This window comes from Chelonia mydas, chromosome 6 (genome assembly GCF_015237465.2).
Source record: "Chelonia mydas isolate rCheMyd1 chromosome 6, rCheMyd1.pri.v2, whole genome shotgun sequence".
NCBI lineage: Eukaryota > Metazoa > Chordata > Testudines > Cheloniidae > Chelonia > Chelonia mydas.
The window spans coordinates 118203909-118227304 of record NC_051246.2 but is presented as its reverse complement, the minus strand read 5'-3'; the positions used below and the strand labels follow the sequence as shown (position 1 = coordinate 118227304).

Here is a 23396-nt window from a genome sequence, read left to right as displayed (position 1 = left end):
TCCATAACTTCAGCTTCATGCGTCTTTATTTCTGATGTAAATAGCTTAACAATAAAATTGAGGGGAGACCAAATTTGTGTGGAACGGGAATAACTTTGAGACTAACATGAGTGACATCCCTTGAAAGGAGGACATGTGAGAGGTCTGGTTTGCACTGACACTTGATATTGGAGGAGATTAGACTTACTGTGGATTTCAGTGCGAAAGGTTCCACATCCCTACTGTCGCTGGTTCTTGCTATATATGTGATATATCGCCAGCACAGCGCATGCTGGAGTAAGGCCTAGTAGTGAACTTTGCAAAGAACTGGAGCTGGCCTCTGGGGAACAGGGACATCTGTTTTTGTTATTTGTACGTGAGCTCTGTTGATTTTTTAAACTAACATATAGGTGATAAAATTAGATTTTTAAAGCCCTAGGAAAAACAGTGCATTATGTTAAAATAAAATCATTACCCAAATCCTCTAGGTTGGCTCTACCTGTAGCAGTCTGACAACATCTGATAAATGCATGCTGGGGTTTCAGTCATATGGAGTGGAAGCTAGTGAGATATGATATCAAGATCTAATTAGCTGTGAGAAAAGATAATTTATAAAGACTCAATCCTGCAAACAGTTACTACCCAGCATAGTGCTTACTACTATGAGTAGTCCCATTGAATAGAGCTTTTCATGGTAATAAATACTTTGCTAAATAGTAAGGGCTCAATCCTTCAAGATGCTGAGCACCTCCTGCTGGGTGCTGAGTGACCTCATTTTCCACTGAAATCAACAGGAGTTGAGATTGCATAAACACACTGGCAGAGACGCCGATGACCTTGTAAGGTTAGGCCCGATGACCTTGTAAGGTTAGGCCCTAAGACCTTCACTGGGGTTCTGCATGGGTGCAAAGGTTTGCCTGTTTGGAACAATTTGCAGCATCAGTCTCTGCATTAGCAGAGTTGTGGATGACCCTCTTACCATAGTTATTTAGGGAAGTGGTTCTCAACCCAAGGTACACGTACCCTGGGGGTAAGCAGAGGTCTTCCAGGGGATACATCAACTCATCTAGATAGTTGCCTAGTTTTACAACAGGCTACATAAAAAGCACTAGCGAAGTCAGTACAAACTAAAATTTCATACAGACAGTGACTTATTTATACTGCTCTATATACTATACACTGAAATGTAAGTACAGTCTTTATATTCTATTGATTTATTTTATATTATATGGTAAAAATGAGAAAGTAAGCAATTTTTCAGTAATAGTGTGCTGTGACACTTTTGTATTTTTATGTCTGATTTTGTAAATGAGTAGTTTTTAAGTGAGGTGAAACTTGGGGGTGTGCAAGACAAATCAGACTCCTGAAAGGGGTACAGTAGTCTGGAAAGGTTGAGAGCTACTGATTTAGGGCACTCAGAACATCTTACTTAAATCCTGGAGATATATATATATATATAAGCATTTACAAGTCACCTTGAGGAACAAGTTGTTAAAAGTGCTATGTCCTTCATACCTGGTTAAGAACTGAACATGGAAAAACAAGCAAAAGAAGGATTCTTCCCCCCCGCCCTCCTCTCCCCCCCGTATGATCCAAAGTCCATTGAAGTTAATAGGAGTCTTTCAGTTGGCTTTGGTGGGAACTAGATCAGGGCCATAGGGAGTTAGATATTTTTTTATTTGTGAAACAGAGTTTTTAAGCATAGACACAATGAACCAATTCAAGAAGCAGCAAGCATTGCTGGATAATGATCTAATGGGATTAAAATGCTTTCTCTCCCTGACAGTTGGTTTCAGTTTTGTGTTTTAAATCATAGCAACAAAAGAAAAATACTAATATTTTACACGCTACAGTTTTTAACTTTACAGACTTTATATGATTTCTTGGTCAAGTTCTCCCTTGTGTTGAGAAGCCCTTGTTTCAAAGAAAAATGGGCCCTTGTTTAGTCTTTTGCATTGAGTTCACTGTAAGAATGATAAAACCTCTTTACTGATAATGAATTCCATAAATAGAGTTTAGCTCAGCAGTTAGCTCATTTTCAAAGTATATGAAGCAAAACAGGAACAAGGGACCTTTATTCCAGAAAAAGGGTGTCTACATGTGGACTTTTTCTGGAAAAACTGTTCCTGAATAACTCCATGTATAGACAAGTTTTAAGTACTGTTTCCAACCTAGCCCCCAATGTAAATAAAGAAACAGTCAAGAAACATGGTTTGAAAGATCAGGGATACCGAATAGTCGTCATTTTCTCATGATTTATTCCTAAAGTGGGGAGATATGGCCGTACTCCATGAGTCGTCTTATTGCATCGGTTTGTGATGGTGTTTTTTTAGCAACTGTGGCTCTGTTGTAGATCTGGATTCTCAATGATTGTTTTTGTTTAGAAAGATATAAAGATATAACAGCTCTTCCTACTGCTGAAGGTAGTGAGTGTGCCTTGTAAGCGGGCTAAATCAATTTTTTTTTCTCTCTGAAGTACAACTGGTATTGTTTTTAAAAAGTATAGATGCAGAAGTGCCTGCTTGGGCATGTGGAGTGCCTGTCTGTGTATTGATTACAATAACTGAACACATTCCCAATAATTTTGGATAACGTATCAAACTGTAACTGCGTGTGTACATTTTTTATTTAAAGAATGTGTGAAAGTGAGTGTTGCCAATATGCTTTCCTTGCTTGCCTTCTTTACAGGCTTTCTTAAGGGCAGGGGTGTCATTTCACAAAAATTCTAGGTGGAGCAAAGTTGTTTCAGCATATGAACATTATAAGCAATTCTGTCCTGCAAAGTTGGGGGGCAGAGCTGGAGAGTTGAAGACATAATGGAGCATACAGACCTATGAAAAAATTGGGTGATGGGTTTAAACCAAGGTCTGGGGGTGGGAGGTGACTTCCCAACTTGCCCCATAGCAAATGATGCTGCCCCTACTTATGGGGCTTTTTGATGTGGGGAGAAAGTGTCATCTTTAACTATGAATTTTAGAAACATTAGAAATTTAGGTGGTAATTATAGGGCCCAGTCCTGCAAACTTGCTTGCTCACATAATCAGTCCCATTACTCAGTGGGATTACTTATGAGATTGCTACTGTGCTAATAGCTGCTAAAGTTATCTGAATGTAAAATGATGTCATGCAAATGAAACTGAAGTTTCGTACATCTCTCATTTAATGTTCCCTTGGCTGTATTTCAGTCTTGATGTATGGGCCTTGGGCAAAGGAACTGGAGACTTGTATACGTTAAGGACCAAACTATGGCAGTTAAATTCCATCCTGCACTGGAGTTACTGTAGAGCCACGCTGTTCTAGTAGGAGCACCAGGGAACTGTTTGTGAGGGAAGCACAATATCTGGCATGCAGGAGAAGCACAGCTGCTGTTACTAAGTTACAGCATGTGCTCCCCTAATGGTGTGCCACTTCTGTTGGCCATAGTTGATGGGGTATCGGGCCACAGCTCTGCCTTCTATGAATCTTCTCCTCTCCCCTTTTGTGCCCCAGGGAGCGCTAGCAAGGAGTAGTCCCTCTGCTCAGAAGAACATAAGGACCTCAGTTGTGGCCAGCCGGAGCGTAAGGGGGTGGAGGATTCTCAGAGTCTTGGGAGTTTTGTCTGAGGATAGATTGTGGGATTGAGCTTGTAAGGTGAAAAGATGCCTCTGAAGATTGTCCACTGATTCAGAAGCCACTGCCTGTGTCACATAATCACTAGGGGCCAGTAAGATCCACTTGAACTGGCTTCTGGCCCAAGTTATTGACAAAGTTATATCTGAGTCACAGTGCCGCTTTTGTGCTCAGTGGAGCAATGTTGACATGATTTTACAGGAAAAATGTCACGAAGAGCATCAAACTTTGTACCTCATGTTTCTCGATCTGACTGTATACTTTTACTATGGTCAACTGCCCTGACCTCTGGAAATTGCTCACTAAATTGGATGTCCAGACAAATTTATCAACGTCATACGGCTAGTCTGTGGAGGCATGGCTGGAAGAGTTAATGTCTTGATGGTGATCTTACAGACCCATTTCCAATCATGAATGTGGTGAAGCAAGGATGTGTTCTTACTCCGAGCCTTTTCGGTCTGTTCTTTGCTGTGATGGTAGAGGAAGCCTTCCGTGGCTCTTCAAATGGCATCTTTATACACTTTTACACTGGCAAGCTTTTTAATCTCTCTTGTCTATATGTAAATACCAAGGTGATTGAAGTGTTGATCAAGAAACTGCTTTACGCCAATGACTCTGCTTTGGTGGTACACTCCTGAAGCAGCACTATAAGATCTTACAAACCACTTTGCTGTGGCAGTTCGTAACTTGGGCCTTACCATAAGGTCAAATGAAAACAGGTTGTATACCGGCCAGCTCCTCAACAGCTTTACCAGGATTCATCAGTAACCTTGGAAGGTACCACATTCCAAGCAGTCAAACAGATTCTTTATCAAGTAATGAAGTGATAAGGATCATGAAGTGAATGAGTGAATTAAGAAAGCCAGCACCACGTATGGTAATCTGTATCACTGAATCTGGAAGCAACATGGATGGACTCTGTCTGTGGACAAAAATCAAAGTGTACAACACTATTGTCCTCACGACATTGCTCTACAGATGTCAGACATGGACCTGTTATCAACAGCACATTAAAAAGCTTGACAGTTTCCATTTGCAACACCTACAGTGCCTGCCGGGCATAAAATGGCAAGACTGGATGTCCAAAATGGAAGCCTCGGCAAAGGCTGGTTCAGTTGGTATTGAGGCTGGTTTGATTTGCACCCAGTGAGATGGATTGGTCATGTAATTCATATGCCTGAGACCTGTCTATCAGAACAAATTCTATGTTCCAAATTGAGCTCTGGTAACTATAAGGGTGGAGGGCAGAGGAAACGTTTCAAAGATTCTCTGAAACAACATCTGCACAAGACAAATATCTGTGACTTGGTCTTTGACAACTGGCAACTGACCACATTGCGTGGCACCACACCAAAAGCATGGGTGGCCAGGACTCTGAGAAGAAAGGTGTGGTGCTGCTGGAAGCACAGTGCCAGGTATGGAAACAATCAACACAATCAGGCAAATGGTTCTGTGGTCAGTGTGGTAAATGTTGTTCTTCCTGAATGGGTCTGTGGAGCCATGTGAAGACCCATTAGTACAAACTGTGATTGTTGATGTTGTCCTGGAAAATGGTGATTATTACTATGTTATGGGCTAAACTGTGACCCTGGATATGCATCCGTGGATATGCATCCGTGGTGGCGTGTAAGGAGGACAACCTCTAAATCCTCTGTGTGGATCATCTGTACTGTGGATCTCACAGCATGAAGGGAGAGCAGCCTCTGTGGGTGAAGCTTTGTCTTCCCTTCTCCACTCAGGGTGTAGACAAACTCAGCTGAGTATGTATGGAGGGGCAAGTAAGCTGTGATTGAAAAAAAGGCACGTATAGATCACATCTCACCCCTACAGCAAAAGGGAACCAAGGACAGAGTTTTGATTCTCTGTGTCACACTTTGGTCCCTGGTCTGCTCTGGGACAGCATAATACACACTGCCCCTGACATGGAGGTTGCAATACCTCCACAGTCTAGCTGTAGTGGTTCGGGGCAATTTCATCTGATTTGTGGAGTGGGGTAGGGTAAGAGCAAAATCAGTTCTCAGAAGCTCTAAAACCATGCTGCAAAGTCTATTTAAGGAAAGACTATTTAAGGTGGGGGGGCCCTTGCAATTATTGTTATGGAAGTTTTGGAGGGACAGATAAAAGAAGCTTTATGTGAGAAAAGGCCTTTTTCCTAAAGCACACTGGCTGTCAGAACAGGGACAGGAGGGTGACCAATAACAAAGTGGAAAGACAAAAAAGAGTAATGTACTTTCAGATGTGTCTAATCTTGTTGGTCTGAGCGTAACGTTACGGCAGACAGCCCAGCACGGAGCTGACTATGAAGTATGCTTTGTGAGAAAGGACGCTGTGCACCTCCCAACTTCGTGGCTCACAAGAGCATGATGGAGGTGTGAGAAGAAATTACTTCCACCCACCCAGGGCACAGAGCAGCTAGCGTATATGGTACACCTTAAATGACAAGACTCAGTTTCTGAAGAACTTTATTTATTCTTTGAATTCTGACCTGCCTTCGGAACTGCCTCGAAGCTAAGTCCAGAAAAGTGCGAGCTCAGAGCTAGGTATTATTGTCATTATAACTTCCCACCACAGCAGCATGCACTGCTCATGGCCCCTTCAAGGGCCCACTCCAAGTGTCCCAATCTGGTTTCTAGAGGGGCAGCTCCCATGTTTCTCATTAGATAATTTATATAGCTATTAACAAAAACAACAAATACAAACCATTCAAATACAACAATAAAATATTCAAACAACGTTAGTACTAGGTATAAACAATCTCAACCAATTTCTAAAATGATCTGTTCTGGGGTCCTCACATACACATTACTGTTTCTGCTATAGGTCAGCAATCCAACCGGTGTAACACAATCAAGCTATGACCATCTCCCTAATCATATATTGTTTATTATATGTTGTATGGTAGTGCCTAAAAGGTGCAAACTGAGAACAGGGCCCCACTGTGCTAGGCACTGTGCAAACACGTAGTGCCTGATTCAAATCCCATTGAATTCATTGTGAATCTTTCCACTGACTTTAACAGCTTTGGATTAGATCCTAGTGTGAGACAATCCCTGTCCTGAAGATCTGACATTCTAAATGACAGAGGCAAAGGATAGGGAAGGTAAACAAAGGCAAAGTGACTTTTTCAAGGTCACGCAGCAGATTAGTGGTAGTGCCAGAAATAGCACTCACGTCTCCCGACTCCCAGGCCGGTGCCTCCACCACTAGACAACACTGCTATCTACTGTTGCCCTCGTAAATCAGGCGATGTCTATCAAAATAATGCTTGCTGGAGGACAACCCTAATGTCCGTGCTTGTTTCCACTTCAGAAAAACCTCTGTTTTTAAATTATCTACACCAGTGATTCATTGTGTTTTCCCCTTCACTCTCCTCTACCACAAAACACATTGCTAATACCTCAGGATGTATTATTGAGATAAGACTGCGCATTAAATAGATCCCGTTCAGTTCTAATTCCAGACAAATACAAGTGCATTCGCCAAGTGCATTCTCCCACCTCATTCTGGGGAAAGACAGAGAACTTGACAGAAGTAAATAGAAAGTAAAAAGGAGAAGGAAAATGCTGTCTGAGTCAAGATTTGATTCTAAAGTTTCTTTGTGCCCGAGGTTTCTGTGCTTATTCACCAAGAGGCAAAATGAATGATGAGTTGAAGTCAAGTCCTTAAATGAATGGATTAAATAAAAATGAACGACCTATTAAAGAAAGAACTGGAAGAAAGCCACTCTACAAAGCTAAGCACAAAAACTAGAAAGGATCAATCCTAGTTATTTCCAGACGTTGTTTTTCACTTTAATCAACCCCTTGAGACAGAACTCACAGTGCCAAAGAAGTCAGCAGACTGGTAGGTTTTGGGGTGGCTGTTTTTTATTTTTTTAAAGAAATGTGTGCCAGGTCACTTGTACCATTTGTTACACAAATTTGAGTGGGGGTGTTAGTAGTGAAATACACCAGTCACAGGGGAAATTCTGTTTCCTGTAGGAAAAGACAATGAAAACTAATAACCTCTGTGGTCCAGATGTAGTGGCGAATAGTGGGAAAAAGCAGCACAGCTGGCCCTATTTTGAAGTTGTGGGAAATCTGAATTTTCTTCCCAGAATACACACTGAAGAGCCCTTCTGAGTTGAAGAAACCAGACACTTTTGCAGCACAGATGTCTGTGGTAAGTGCTGATCCATGGAGAGTGCTGTTCCTTGAGGAGTGTGACGGGTCCAGCACCGCAGCACCCCTTTGTGGCAGGGGTGGATGGGGTGTTGGGGCCTCGCCACTCTTACTTTTCCATGCCTGTCCTGTAAGGGCGTTCCAATGTGGCCCAGTGGCTGGTTTCCCTGTGCTCGCCCCTTAGTCGGGGTAGCGGGATTTAACGGCTTGAGTCCATGTGTCGCCCTGAGTATCGGGCAGTGTGGCCCGATGGCCAGGGTCCATATAGATCGCTCCCCATGTTGAAGCAGTGCGGCCTAGTGGCCAAAGTCTACACAATCCCCCTCGCAAGCAGGACGGTGTGGCCTAGCGGCCGGAGTCTAGATAACTCGCCCCACACGTCGGGGCAGTGTGGCCCAACAGCCAGAGTCCACATAACTCCCTCTCAGGCGGGGAAGTGTATCCCAATGGCGGGGGTGGGTGGATAGGGGGACCCGGGCCCAGCCTCTCCACCGGGTCCCAACCCAGGGCTGTCCCTTGTGCTTAGCTCGGCGGGGATCCGCCCGCAACACACTGAGCGTCAGTGCAGCTGTAATGCTGCCCGTCTCTAAAGTGCCCCTGGGTCACTTCCTACCCTCAATGTTGTCTTCTCCATCCGGGCGGGGGCTGTCCTCCGGTCCGTCCCCTCCTGCCGGGACCTCCGACTGGGGAGTCGGGTGCGTCCCGGCTTGGTTGGTCCCTGGATCCGGGAGCTTTGGCTGTCCCTCCTCAGGAGCTGGCGGTGTGCCTCCTTTTCCTCTGGTGGCCAACCCAGACTGAGCACCTTTGCAGGCTTTTATAACTATTCTCCAGTTGGCGCATGCCCAGCAGGGCTTCCGGGGTGGGGCTTCTTTTGCCAGGAAGGAAGGGTTAACCCCTGCGATACCAGTGCGGGGCCACTCTGCCCCATCACAAGGAACAATTACATCTCTTTTCAGTGGTCTGTGTTGACTTTGTCTTCACAAAACTCACCTGTGGTCTGATGCTACCATTTCATATAGTTGTCAAAATTCATATTTCAAATATATGGGATTAGCTGACTCCCAATTCCCCAACTCTCGTCACTATGTTCCTCCTTTCAAATATTTCTCAATAAAGCTAGTCCGCATGTATATTCAGTGGGAAAGCAATGCATGATTTCGAAGAAGTTTGGAGGCATATCCTATTAGTAAGGATTTGTGAGACAGTGTTCACATGCCAGATTACTGCACTGTCATGATAAATTGCTACCAGAGCTTTGTTCTGCCCAGCTTTCGCAAAACAAATGAATTGGAAAACATGCAGAAATGTACATCATAATTTTGAAAATTCCCACACTGGAGTCTGTCTACGGTACCACTGTCAGTCATGGCCTTCTGAGTCTTAGAATCATTCATTCAAACAATATCAGTGAAGAATGGAACAGTAGCTCCATTTCTACAACACGCTTTTTGTACTGCTTGACTGAGCTTGTTGACAAATAACTTCATGCTTTATAACATTGACACTTGAAAGTCTGCTTTGGTGAGGGAGATGCACAAGATCTGTAGACATTTGTCCTGTTTTGGCAACATCGGAAGAAATCCGACCTGGCTCTAAGAATAAAGCAACTTGCAGAGAGAAAGGATGGTCTTGTGATTAAGGCACTGACCTGAGACTTAGAAGATGTGGATTCAGTTTCAGGCTCAGCTGCAGACTTCCTGTGTATGATCTTGAGCAAGTCATTTAATCACTCCATGCTTCAGTGTTCCATCTGCAAAACGGGAACAATAATTGTCTTGTTGATATAGATTTTACTCCCTTCAGGATAGGACTGTCCCTAAGTCTTTGTGTGTATGTTGCTTAGTTCAGTGGGGCTCTGATCCCATTGGGGTGTCCAGGCCTTGCTGTAATACTAATTGTTGGTAGGGCTAGTAGCATTACCTGTACTTACGATTGTCCTGTTTTCAATTGCTTACAACTTTGCCTAATTGAAATTGTTGGACAGAAATTTTCCATACCAGGTGACTGCCTCAAGTTGATTTTTTTTTTTCCTGGAACATTTCAGCAAGAATGGTTCAGAGATCTTGCAGAATGAGATGGGGGAGCGAGGGGGGAAGAGGGGGAGAGAATATCTTGTTTTGCCTATGTTAAAAAAGTTCTGGTAATTATTTCATTGAGAAGTTCTTGCACCTCTGTGCTTTGGGGAAGGGATTTGAAATTTAGCTGGTGTCAGCCACGTGCCTTTTCCATGAAAAGTCCAAATTTGGCCAAGTTATCAGCCTTTGAAAAATCTCCATTCGCACTTGTTCCATAGAGACTTTTGAGAGTTTGACAGCTAAATTTTCCAAGAAATCTGTCGGCACTGGGCATGCTTGAGCCCAAGGCTGCAATGGGCTAAGCAGGATATTTTCCCTGCTATTGCTGCTCCCAGCGGAGCAGGAACAGGTACAGGAAATGGGAGGAGGGAGTTTCTCCTGTACTCTCAATGCAACCCCTGCTGGTGAATAGTGGGGACAAGAGTTGGACAGGGGACAGCAGGGGAAGAGGGAGTAGATTGGGATAAGGAGCAAGGAGGGAAGATTGGGAGCTGGGGATGGGGGAGACAAGGCTGGATAGGCAAGAAGCCTAGGGGGAGACTGGGATGTGGAGCCAAGGGGAGGGAGACTGGGACTAGGATGAGTAGCCTGGTACGGGCTGGGCAAAGAGACTGAAAATAGAATGAGGAGCCCCAGGGGGTTGAGGCTGGGACTGCCAAAGCAAAGAGACTGGGATAAGTAAAGACTGGGAACAGGAGCAGACGGGGTCTGTGCCCACAAAAGAACACTCCCCTCCAGAACCTGGAAGTGAATCCAGAATTCCTGAGTCTCAGCAGTTCTCTGCTGGTTGCAAATACGCATGAAACCCACTGTCAATCAGTGTGTCTCATTCCTCTCTAATAGCTGATCTGTATAGAGGATGACAATCTAATACTGCTATCAGTTACTCCATTAGCTCAAGTGGCAGAGATCTGTGTTGTGGATCTAAAGGTTCCGAACTTTCTGAAGACCAGTGTGATGGTCAGTATGGTTGCACGTGGTAGAATTTTGTTTTTTTTCAGTTTGCTTTTTTAAAAACCTAGGAAATGATGTGCAAAAACTTACAGTAAAAGAACATTAAGGTTGCAAAGTCAAACACTCAAAAGTTAGGAAATATCAGAGTTAAGGCTTATAGCATGTGGTTATGTAATTAAAGACTGTATCAGAATGCATATGCAGAAGGGGGGAAAATTAAGATTGCAGAGGCAACCTTAAATATGGCATTTCCTATCTTTCGAGTGCTTGTCTTTGTAAACTTATTGTTCTTTTAAGATAGTGTTTTGTGTATTATAATAACTTATCATAACAGCTCTAGTACAATATAAAGTTCCTTTTCTGTAGGTAGTTGGGCTGACTTGTCATCTCTTAGTCATCTTAATATTGTTACCAAAAGTGGCTGGGTTGGCTTTTGTTGTACCAAAAAAGTTATTGTGTTAGCTTGAAACCATTCTGTGAATTAAAGTTTTAAAAAATTAAAAAGCAACAAATTCCTTGAAAGCAGAGACGGATACATTGTTTTACTTTGTCTTAATCAGTTATCTAAACAAAAGTGCTTTGTTTCACAGTGCTGAAGGACTTGGTGGAGAAAATCTACCTAGATAAGTTGTAGAAACACAGATTTTTTTTTTCACATCATAAGCACTAAGGTCATCCTTGTCAAATGGACTCTCATTTTGCGTGCAGATGTTTGGTCATGCAGATTATATGCCTGAAAGCGATGGTCTGTATGCAAACAGTATGTCCACAGAACAGAAGCCTTTTGAAAATAAGGCCCTAACTTTCACTCTTGGTGTAATTCTCACTAGAAAGAATTGTATTCTAGTGAAGACTAAGTGATTTCTTACTCCTACGGGGTAATCCTTCCAGATCGGAGTTCATATATGATGGTGGGTGGAAGTTTACACTGCTGTAGCCTGAACTGGACACTGTCCATAAGGGATGAATCCAGGGCTGTCAATTCAGCACCTGTTACTACAGTTAAAGTTTAATTTTCTCATCAAGTTTCAGGAAGTTTGGTTTGAGTTTTACTTTCCCAATCTCTCTCTCCTGTGATTGATCTCCTGCTCTCTGGCTAATACTGAACAGCAAACATTACCAAAGAGTTTTTTGCTAAGAACCGCTTGCAGTGTGATGCCTCTTTTCTGTTCTAAATAGCAATCTAAACAATCCTTGATCTCTGTCAAGGCAGATAGGGACCTAACATGAGACCTCTCTGCTCTGTTTTGGGCTGTGAGTGAGCATGACATTGTGCATCCCTTTCCTTCCCTGTCACCCTTGATTGCTTTGTCTGCTCTGTTCTTAGGAGACAACAGTGTGCTGCAATTTACAGGAATCTTGCTCTCTACAAGAACAGACCCAGGGTCCCAGGGACAATCCCAGGATCTGGTTTATGAATCCACACCAGTCTCTCCAACATCACCTCACACTGCTTGTTTCTTTTGATTTTGCTAACAGGTTACTGACATTCAGAAAGATCTTTCTTTCCAAAAACAGATCTGTGATCTCAGAGAGAAACCCACTGCCCTGGTTAGTGTTGGTTCACACCAGCTGAATAATCTGCATTTTAACCATTAGACTGCTTCCTTTATCGTAAAAAAAACAGGAAGGAAAAATCTGTACCATTTTCAAGGCAACCTTGATTGTGTGTCTGATTCTCATTGACATTTATGCCTTTTACAGCACTCTGACAATGTACAGTGGAAGTAATTATCATTTTCTTCCACTTTAAATGCCCTTTACACCATCAGTGGTATCAAATGGCCTTGTGTAAATGAGACTCAGGCCCTGGGTCTCTGTTAAGAAAATAAACAAGCAATTTGAATGGTAATCCCAAAGGCAGAATAGAAATGTTTCTAAAGAGCAATTTATTGAAATAAGCTCGATCAAAATAGGCTACGTTTTCCTGTTTATCTTGGTTTGTCAAGCTGCCAAGTGAGAGTTAATGTCACCATAACGGTCCTAGAATCCTCCTCCCTCTTCCCTTCTGAATGTTGACAAATGAGGCAGGTTTTCGACACTGCGGAGAAGGGTATAAAGAGTTGCTCATGTGGCTGTACATCAAGGACACTTCTGTTGTTATGGTGGGAACATGATATAAGGAGTCAGATGAAATCAAATTTCCTGGAGCGTCCCACTTTTCTCAGCTGACCAATACTGATTTTATGTCCATCCATGTTTTTTACTTTTTTTTAATGAGGTAACTATTCCCCTCAGCCCTTTACGAATGTTTTATTTAATGGGATGGCCTGCATTGTGGCTGCATTATGCCATGCAGTGGGAAGGGGTCACAGGCAGAGTAGCTATACAAGGGAGCCTTTGGACTTGCTGTGCACTGGAGAAAGTATCTCCATTTTGGCCTTGAATGTGCTGCTCTGGAGGGCAGCAATGAGTCAGGCAAGGACATTTTTCATGTATCCAGAGGCTTCAGCACAATGCGTAAGTGCAGTGTAGGCCCTGTAGCTGTGAATGGTAGTTTCCAGAGGTGAAATCCCAGCCAAAACTCCAACTCACTTCAGTGGGGCCAGGATTTTGCCTCAGTTCCCTAGACTTCCTGCACTCTACTGCTCCCTCAAGGAGAGGGCCCTTAACCCACTGAGCCACCTCTCGGCATCAGTCTCTTTTTTTGAGTTACTGCATAGACCGTTACAGTCACTCTGACCATTTTGTGTTCTTTACTAATAAGAAGAGATAACTGAATGAGGGTAACTGCAGGTTAATTGAAAATTCAGGTTTATCAGACTACTATATAGGCTCCATTTCTGGATTTCTAGTTATGAGGAAATACATCTGAGGTAAACTCTAGCTCTAAAAATAGAACACAGCCAAACGGAACACACATTTCTCTGGGGGTCAAATTCTGGCCTTGGATGCATTCAGATTGATGTATTTAGGAGCTGTGTTCATGCATTTTTAGGGCAAAATTTGGTCTAGTGTATTGACCTCAAATAATTAAATTTCACAGTCTCTCTAAAAAATCATGACTGAAAGTCTCAGCAGCTAGTGATAACCTGAACGATTACAGTCATTTAAACAAGAGACACTATGTGCAGTCTTAAAGAAAATGGACCTATATTATGTGAAAGTTCAGCGTTTTTAATGAAAACGGAAACATGCTTTAAAAATGCAGCATTAGTGCAATTTAAAGTATGTAATTCTCCTGCTGAAATTGGTGATAATATGTTTAACAAAAAAGGACTATCAGGAAAGATACATTTTTTTTTTTTAAAGTACACATTGTTGTCTGATAGATTTAATGAGAAGATCAGTTGTACTTTTTTAACAGGAAGCACTATTTGTATATAAACCAAAACAAAGAAGTAACATTTGTTGGCCTTAAAAAGTGACATAGCCTTTGTATAGCCCTATGTTTTGCTTGGACTATTGCCAGGATTATAAACAGATTGGTGGGAAGCCTCTGGGAAAGAAAAAACGTACCATCGCTGGTTCTCGTAAATAAAGTAATCATAGAAGGGACAGTCTTATAACTCGTACTGCTGTTAGTAATCTTACCCATGCAGCTAACCTTCAATGGGACTGTTCTCATAAATAATTACTCATGTGAGTATGGGATACAGGATTAGATCTAGAGTTAGAGCCCAACTGATTCTCCACTGTGCCTGAGCAGAACTAGTTAGGATGTCTGAACTTTTCCATGTTCACTTCTCTGAGGGAAGAGGCAAACTTGTCTCCGATGGTTCAGAGCTTCCCAACTCACATGTGGAGCACAGTTTAATGGAGAGCGTGATACACTGTCCTCTGCAGCAGGGACTTGTGCGGAGTAGGGACATGATCATGACCATCCTCACTACCAATTTCGGGGTGGCTAGAGTCCTGATGGGAAGCAGTTACTTCTCTTGGGAAAACATGGGGACTGTGCTACTCAGAACTAACGTGCTTTTAATGGATTTAAATCTTACCTTTAACTTTCCTGGAAGAAGTTGAATTCTTGCTTATTGAATGATGAAAGTATGTGACATGTTTTATTTTTCATGGAAAATGAAGCCAGTCAAGGAGATAATGGGTCAGAGCATCAGCTGGGGTAAATCAGCGTAGCTCTGTTGACCTCAGTAGAACTAGCTGATTTGTACCAGCTGAGGAACTGGCTCAATATCATTTGGGGAAAGGGAGTTGTGTATTTACGATGAAGAAGTGTTCCAGCTGGGTGCTGTAGAACTGGAAAGGTTGTCAAGACAATATCTCCTCAGAAGCCCCTGGGTACATTCCAAGCATTTTTCCCTGGAAATGAACTACTTCTACATTCAGTCTGGAGCAGGAGTCCACCCTGCTGAGGGTGTTTTGTTGCAAGGGTCTCAGAGAAGTGCATGTAAAAATACCTAACCCCCTGATGATTTTTCATGTAAGTAAACCTATTGAAAAATGGTAAATTTAATGTTGAGGCAGAAACCTGTAGGTCACATCTCAGCATGCTATAAATTACTTTAAAACAAAAGATGTATCAACCCATCAGAACTTGGATGAAAATGTAAATACCTATAGAACCTTAATTGTTGTGATGTCTGTGGGAATTCTCTCAGTCATATATAATGACATGATCTTGAAAATTTCCCGTTGAGAAATGAGCTCAAAACTCATTATAGGTATAGATACTACTGATTCTATTCTAATGTATTCCAGAAATAAAATATAAAAGATCTCTGTTAATTATTAGGCAGCAAATAGAACTCTACAATGAAAAAAACACTAAAGACAAAAATCAGCTGTTTCTATCCATGACATCTGCTCCAAGTGGACTCATGTTTAATAATAATCTGTTGCTAGGATCAGGCTAGAGTTTATATGTAGAGGCCTCTGCAGAGGGAAATACTTTCAGAATTCCTGGGTGTGTCATAAATAATCAGTGGCACTGAAGAGAAGAGAAAAAAAGAACAAGCAATCTGAGGATCCACAGTAGGAATGACTAAAAAGAAAAGGAGTAATTGTAATTCCCGTTGCAACATCAACATAATGTGTGCAGCCAAACTAGTTTATCAGCTGCCACGTATTAGTTGTATAGCAATGAGCACCCTAGAAATAGTTGCTTATAAATAAACAAGCAGAGAGTAAGAATATTACCCACAATTTTGCAATATAATCGTCTGTGTATGAGTTCTAATCTAATTAGAACTTGTCTAGATGGGGAAATTTACTGGCAATGTAATTATACTGGTATAGTTATGCTAGTAAATTTCCCTGTGTAGATAAGACCTAAGTTTTTAGGAGCTGGGTCATTTACTTCCATTATCCCAATGATTTTAAATCCACATCAGTCCCAGATTTGGAAATCTGCATGTAGCATATGACAAGTGAAACACACCTACGGGGTTTAGAAATATCCGGCTCAAACAATGCATCCAAATTATAACAGCAACAATAGAACGTTCTCAGGCTCACTTGAGGCAGGATTGTTTTCCAGTTATTTAATAACCATGGTACTAATCCTGAGATCACAAACGTGCACATTGGACCAAACGCAGTAGAAACCCTGTGTGCTGGATGGTACCATGGTCACTTCCACATGGGAAGAACTCTGCTGTGGATCTTGACCCTGCAAGGTGCGGGGAAGGGGCATGTTGGGATCCACAAAGGAGAGAACCAATACAGCTGTGGCTCAGAGGGCTTTGTCATCCACTCTACACCCATACCCAGCAGGTTGTAGCTTGGCTGCATGGGTTTGTGGCCCTTATTTCACTTTTGGCCATCTCTGAGCTCCACTGTGTGAGCTCAGGATTTTTAGGATTGGGTCCCAAAGGAAGATTCAGTCGAAGTGCACAATGTTTACACAGGTAACCTGTGTAATTACTGCAAACACACATTATTAAACTGATAAATTAATTTGTAATTATAATTCATAATTACACAGATTTTGCTGAGAATAGCATCATCTCCACTATAAATCATATGGATTCTACATTTGGTAACTTCTTTTTTTTTTCATAAAATTAAATATCATGACTGTCTGTGGAGTAAATAAAAATATACTCACAAAATGCAGTGATACAAGTTATACACTTAAAGCTCTGAAATCTCCACTGGTGAAGCCTCTAAATCTATCTCAGACTCTCCTTTCTTCGGAGTCCAGAATGTAGTCATAAAGGCTATTTAGGAAAGCACCATTATCTGGTCATCTCTCTTGAAGTTAAGCATGTACGTAAGTCACACTGGGGACATGGGACTTAAAACAGTGTTGCTACCTCTCATGATTTTGAAGATAGTCCCATGATTTTTCTGAGTTTGACTCACGATTTTTTGAGCTCATGGGGTTGGCAATACTTACAGAAGCTTAAATGCTTTCCTGAACTTTCAAGCGAGATGGAAAGGCAAAGGTAATTTCTTCAACTGAGGTTTCTATCCATACTGAAATGGCACACTGCCATTCAAAAGCTTTTAATTTTTTTTGAAACATAGTTTTTTCATAATTACCCTTTAATACATTCTGTTATAAGGAACTGCTACACATAATTGTATCAGATAGTTATCCAATAAAAGGATCAGTGTAAATGTAAAATAAAAAAGGAAATATTTAATAGGAACAGGAAAGCAATAGCAATCAATCTTATTAACCTAGTGTGTGCAGTAGATTTATTAAGGCTAGATATAATACAGTTACTCACACTGAATAGTATCTTACTTTGAGTGAAGTCCTACTGAAGTCAAAGGTACTATTTTTGGAGTCAGATGCTACTCCATGTGAGTAAGAAGGTTGCAATCTAGCCCTAAATTTATGAGGCAGATATTGCACTGGGTTTTCATTTTGGATATGTAATAAATCCAAGTACAGTATAGGTTGGTTAAAATTATTATGATTAATTTATGTGCACTATAGTAATACCTAGAGACACCACCTGAGATTAGAGAGCACATAGTAAGAGAGTTTTCTGCCTTCAAGAGTTTACAGTCTAAATAGACAAGAGAGATAAAGGGTGGGAGGGGAAACTGAGGCACAGAGTGTGACATGATGTGTGTCACAGCAGGTTAGTGGCACAGCTGGGAATAGAACCCAGGTCTACTTGCTCCCAGTCTAGGGCACTATCCGCTGCATTACACTTTCTCCTTAACATTTAAAATGTCTTGATTTTTACTGAGACTTCCATAAACACCTTTTGTCTTTTAAATACATTGGAAAAATAATCACCATAGAACTTTAGGGCCAAATCCTACTCTGCATGTTCACAAGCACATTGACTTCAATGTCATATGAGTCAGATGAACAGGTTTTGGTTTTTAGTGTAGTGTCACCTCATGAAATAGGCCCATAGAAGACAGGAAACATTGGTATTCAGTATATACGTATCCTCTCATTGTTTGGGGATTTCAACTGTTTTGTTTTAGAGGTTTGGCGTTCACTCTTAAAGGAACACTGAAAACTGGGAGCAAGCTTTCTTCCTGATTGAACATTCTTTTAAGATTCTGTAGGCTGGGGTGCTGAAACAATTTGTGTAGCGGGGGTGCTGGGAGCCACTGAACCAAACTGTAAACCCTGTATATAATGGAAACCACTTCAAGCCAGGAGGTGCTGCAGCATCCTCTGCACCCATAGTTCCAGCACCTATGTATGTAGGAAAGAAAGGCAGAATGTTTTTTCAGTGTTTCGCAGTCTTAAATGTTAGCCTTTTGTTCGAACCAAATAAACACAGAAAGGAGAGGTTAATTTTCAGCATAGAGATTAGGAGTTTAGATACACAAAACTAAATATTAATAAATAATAAGAATTGGGAATGCCACTCGTTATACTTGGTGCTGAAAATGTACTGTTGTTTGTGAACAGAGTTTGTTTAAGATCAGACCTGTTTGACTTTATTTAATTTTTTAACTTTTTGATAAAAATATCAGTCTGTATTTGAGAGGCCAGTTTTTCTCCCACTGTCAGGTTAAACAATGTAGTTACTAGAGTCACATATATAACACTATGTTTTTTAAAAAGGATACTGTATATTGTTCTCTAAGGTGGCATTAGAGATGGGGGAGGCATCCACAGAAGGGAAAAAACGAGGGCTAGAAAATAAAACTCCTTTGTGAGAAATAGACTTTGTGGGAGAAGGGGGTAGCTAAGATACAGATAGGAACAGCAAGAATGATTGTTCTGTTATGTCAACCATCACCTTTTTTGTTACACTTTAATTGTGTAATTTTTGCAAGCTCAGCTGCTATTGTTTTCAGTCTGTTCTAACAATTACGAAGCAGGAAAAGAAGTCTGTAAAATATAAAGATTTAAAGAAAACCTTTTGGGTTAGTCTGTAACAAATGTGCATGAGCCTTTGTCAACCTGATTTCCTACAAAAAGCCTACAGTGTTTTGAATCTTTCTAATTGCAGTGCTTTCCTTTTTATGACAAGACACATTTGAATCCATGATTTGAATTCTGGAGTTCAGCCAGCCGTTAGAAATAACCTGAATAGAGCCAAGGGACAATAACTTTATGATTCAAAAAGTAGGCGTAGTCACTTTGTTCTACATAAGCTAAGGAAACACCTTAGCAGGAAAAAGAATAAAGCATGTCTCCTATCAGACTATAGCATTTAAGAGCACCAGTTCTTAATGAAAACACAGAGGTGCTGATCTCCTAACTTTTCTTTTTCTTTCTCATTTCAGTTTGTCAGATGAAATAATGTGGGAATGATACAGTCTTCAAGGAGTTTAATATGGCATGCAAGAAATCATCTGCATCAGCTGAGGAGCAATCTTCCACGGAAATAGATGATCTTCAGATTTCACTGCACGGTAAGTTACGCAAGTTTCATGTAACTTTTCATGACAGTTTTTGACAAATGTCTGTGGCTGTGAGTAAGTTGAGTGAAAATCTGAAATCCAATGAAACATAAAAATAGTATCAGATATAGTTAATTTATTTCTGTACTGTACACAGACTTCTGTAAATATCTCGCCAGAGGCTTTTCAACTGGAAAGTGAAACACAGTACTGAGCTTTTCTTCATGGTATTTACAGAGTGATTGCCTTTTTTGGAACAGATTTTCTCACAGTTTCTTATGTTTTCTGTAGCTGAACACATGTTACTGTAAACAATTGTCAAGGAAAATATTAAAGGGTTACACAATTCCTATAATTTATTATGTATCTCTGCAAATTAAAAAATGCCTTTGCTTGCCTAATTTTTATGTGCTATTAGTGGAAAGCACTAAAGAGTCTTTGCTTTAGATAATACTTTAGTCTTGCTGCATTTTCTTCTTATTTCTTGTCTCCGTCCCCTGTGGATATATATTTCAGGGCCTCAATGAACATAAAATCTCTCTGGCTTCCCCACAAACTCATTAAAGACCAGATTCTGCCCCCCTCACTCACACTGAGTCACACACTACAAAGCAAGCAGTCCCCTTTATTTCAATGGGACTACTTGAATCATAAGGTGCTGGTCAATCTGAGTAAGGGAGGCAGAAATGGGCTCTAAAAATGATAAAGCTAAAGGTTCCTTAACCATTTGTTGGAGTGTGCAGGACTGAGAAGAATTTCTTTCCCCCTAAACTTGTCTCTTTGGATAAATTTTGGAATGTGTTTTTGAAATAGCAGTACTTGTCTTGCACATTAATAGGAAGTTTTGTTTAAATATTTATGGTATGCTATGTTTCCTTGCTTGGTTTCTTTGATAGCCAATCCTACAGTCTTTCTGCATGCAAAAACTGATCTTGATTTCAGGATCAAGTCCATTACAAAGCTGATTTTTCAGTTTTTTGTCTGCTGTAGGGGGAAACGGGCTGCATCACCGCCTGTAAAAGGATTTCTCAATGGCTCAGTAAGGGTGAAGTTACTCTTTGATTTATTTTAGGGAAAACATTGAAGACAGATGAACCTGGTGCAAAAAACGAATCTGCAAAGTGTCTTCTGTCATCCTGATCTGCACAAATGTTTCTTGAGCTATGAATTGTGATTAATTACTATTTACAATGATCTAAAGCTAAACTTCTTTCTAACTGATATCTTTTCCTTTTGCACTTGACTTCATTACAGTCAGAATACGTCAACAGAATACATCAACGGACTAAGAAGTGAGACCCTGGTAGAACCTTTGGGGCAGAATTACAGAACTGGAAATATATGCTTAGAAGCACTAAAGACATATTTCTTAAGATAGTAGACAGAAACCACTAGCCTTGAAATCAGTAGATCCTCAATAACAGATGGCAAGTGGGAATAACAGGGAAATTCAAGAGCAAACACTAAAGCTAAGAGTTTTTCAGAAATAGAAGCCTAAAGTTAAGCTTCTAGAAGTAAGATTTTCAAAGTGTCTGGAGATTTTGTGTTTGTCAGTTTCTTGGTACTCAGCTTGAGACACCTTAGAGAGGGCTCATTTTCAGAGCGTGAGGGCTCAGTACTTTCTGAAAATCAGATCACTTATTTAGGTGCTTAAATATGGACTTAGAAGTCTGTCATTAGGATGATGTTTTTGAAAATCTTAATTCTTAACTGTGTGATTTATGTTCACTTTTGTATAATGCACAGGTTAAAAGAAACTAGTGTGTATCTTTTAGTTTTGGAAAAAGAAAAAAACTGAGCAGGCATGTAGTCTGGGTGACTAGCCTTGATAATACATTCAGAAGTCAGTACATTACTTTACCTGGAAGGCATCCAAGGACATCACAACATTGATCTAATCTGGTTGCTATAGGGACAAAGTCAATAATTTTTTCAGTCAATCTTGGTCACAGCCAAGCAATAGTTCTAATAGTGTCAAAGGAATATTTAACCATTCTACTAATATGTGTAAGGACCACATTCTCAGTTTAGATTAGATGAGCAATTCATTTTAGATTGTAAACTTAATGGGGTAGCGACCATCTTTTTGTTCTGTGTTTTTACAGTGCTTCGTGTAATAGGGTTCTGGTCTACGACCTGGTCTCCTAGGTATTACCACAATACAAATACATAATAATCAGCTGGTATAAAATCAGTGTAGCTCCACTGAGTGATGGTTTTTATGTGTTTTATGAGAACTCTGTGATATACAACATGCAGAGCTACAAAAAGATTTTGAAATATTAAAATTACAGGTTGTCACACCCCATGGCCATCAAGATTATAATACGAACTTTTGTTTAAATTAATGTTAATATTAATTTGTTAAATTAATGTCAGCATTCTGCATTCACTGCATTAGCTACTGAACTTTTAGAAAGGAAAACTGTTCAAGGTGTGGCAACTTCCCCTAAAATTGTCATACTTGACCACAGAAGAAAAGACATGGTAAAAGAAAACTATATGTAAAAGGAAGAAAGGTAACTTGGTTCATAGTGAGTCAGTCTTTGTAGTTAGATAGTTTAAGAAGATATAAATTAAGTTTAATAAAACTTGAAAATGTTGGATCAGATTCTAGGTACAACACAGGAGGTGAGGAGAGTGGGAAGGATGGTGCAAAGGTGACCTTACACCCAGTATTGCCAGTCCCAAGCATTCACAAATCCTGCTCCAAAATCATGAGATTTTAAAAATCTCATAAATCATATATTTGCTCTCAGTTTTTTGAGTCTTTAGAGTGTCATGTTTTCAAGCTTTACTCCACAACCATGGGAGGGCTAAAAAGTTTTACTTATTTATTTATTTTTTAAACGAAAGCTGAGATTTGTATGTAATCACATGACTCCAGCAGCTGGGGTTTTAAGACACCAACTCTTGAGAGACTCTTAGTAAAATCACAAGATTTGTCAATGCTGTACACCTCCAATATGCTGTACTGCTGCAGGGTCCGATGTGGCATGCAGCATACCTTAGAGCAGCCTCCGAGACTGCTCTAATGTGTGGTGGCTCTGCATAGCCACTTAAAGGGGATGCAGCCAAGTCTGGAACTGGACCCATTGTACTGACTGGGTATATGTTTACAATATTTATCATTCATGTAGGAAGTGTTTAATAAATGAGGGGCTACTCTTGCCTGGGCAGAGTGTATTGGAGATCATGCCCAATACATGATGCATTAGTTAAAAGGATATTGCCTCTATTGTATTTATACACGGTGCCTAAATCAGACAGTCGCAAACTGTGGGGCCTGGCCTCCTGTGCAGTGTTTCGGTGGGACCTAGAACTCTTGCTTCACTTGTTTATTTACACTCTTATAACTAAAAGATGGCTGCCTGGGATTTTGTGTTAGATTTCTGTGTTTCCTTCTTCCAGCTTCAGCTAAGGGTTCTCCCATGCACTCAGCACAGCTGCAAGGGCTGAGCAGACATTCCTCGGCAGTGACTGCTCCTGGCCGCCAGGTGCCATTCCACTGACAGCAGGGGCTGTCTTTCCTCTGCTCTCCTCGCATCCTCCTTGCAGATGCCCAACCAGTGTGATACCAGTGAGGGAGGAGGCAGCAGCCAGTTGCCCCCATGCTTTGTTGGCAGGGTGGTGCAAGGGGCAGTCTGCTGCCTAGCCCCCTCCCAATAGTTGTTCTGCTGGAGGCCTGGTCCCATGGAGAAACTTACAGGCTGCTCTCAGGTTTCAGTTTGGGTCACTTTTGTCCTCTCTAGACAAGCTGTGGGCATAGAAACCAGCTCCTCTCTCTTGCTGAGCTGTGCTGCGGCAAGGCCACGTTGCTCAATGCCCTTTAGTACCCAGGTATGCCACAAAAGGCCGGTATACGATTATATGCAAATGTCTCTAGTAC

General features: G+C 41.1%; 1 protein-coding gene across 1 annotated transcript in view; it reads left to right on the top strand.

Moving 5' to 3' along the window:
* SYNE2 (spectrin repeat containing nuclear envelope protein 2) overlaps positions 1-23396 on the top strand; it is a 265942-nt gene that overhangs the window by 4788 nt on the left and 237758 nt on the right. Inside the window, exon 2 of the mRNA XM_037901108.2 lies at positions 19391-19519. Within this exon, the coding sequence (XP_037757036.1) occupies positions 19441-19519 (79 nt within the window). The 5' untranslated portion in view covers positions 19391-19440. The remainder of the gene's footprint in view (positions 1-19390; positions 19520-23396) is intronic.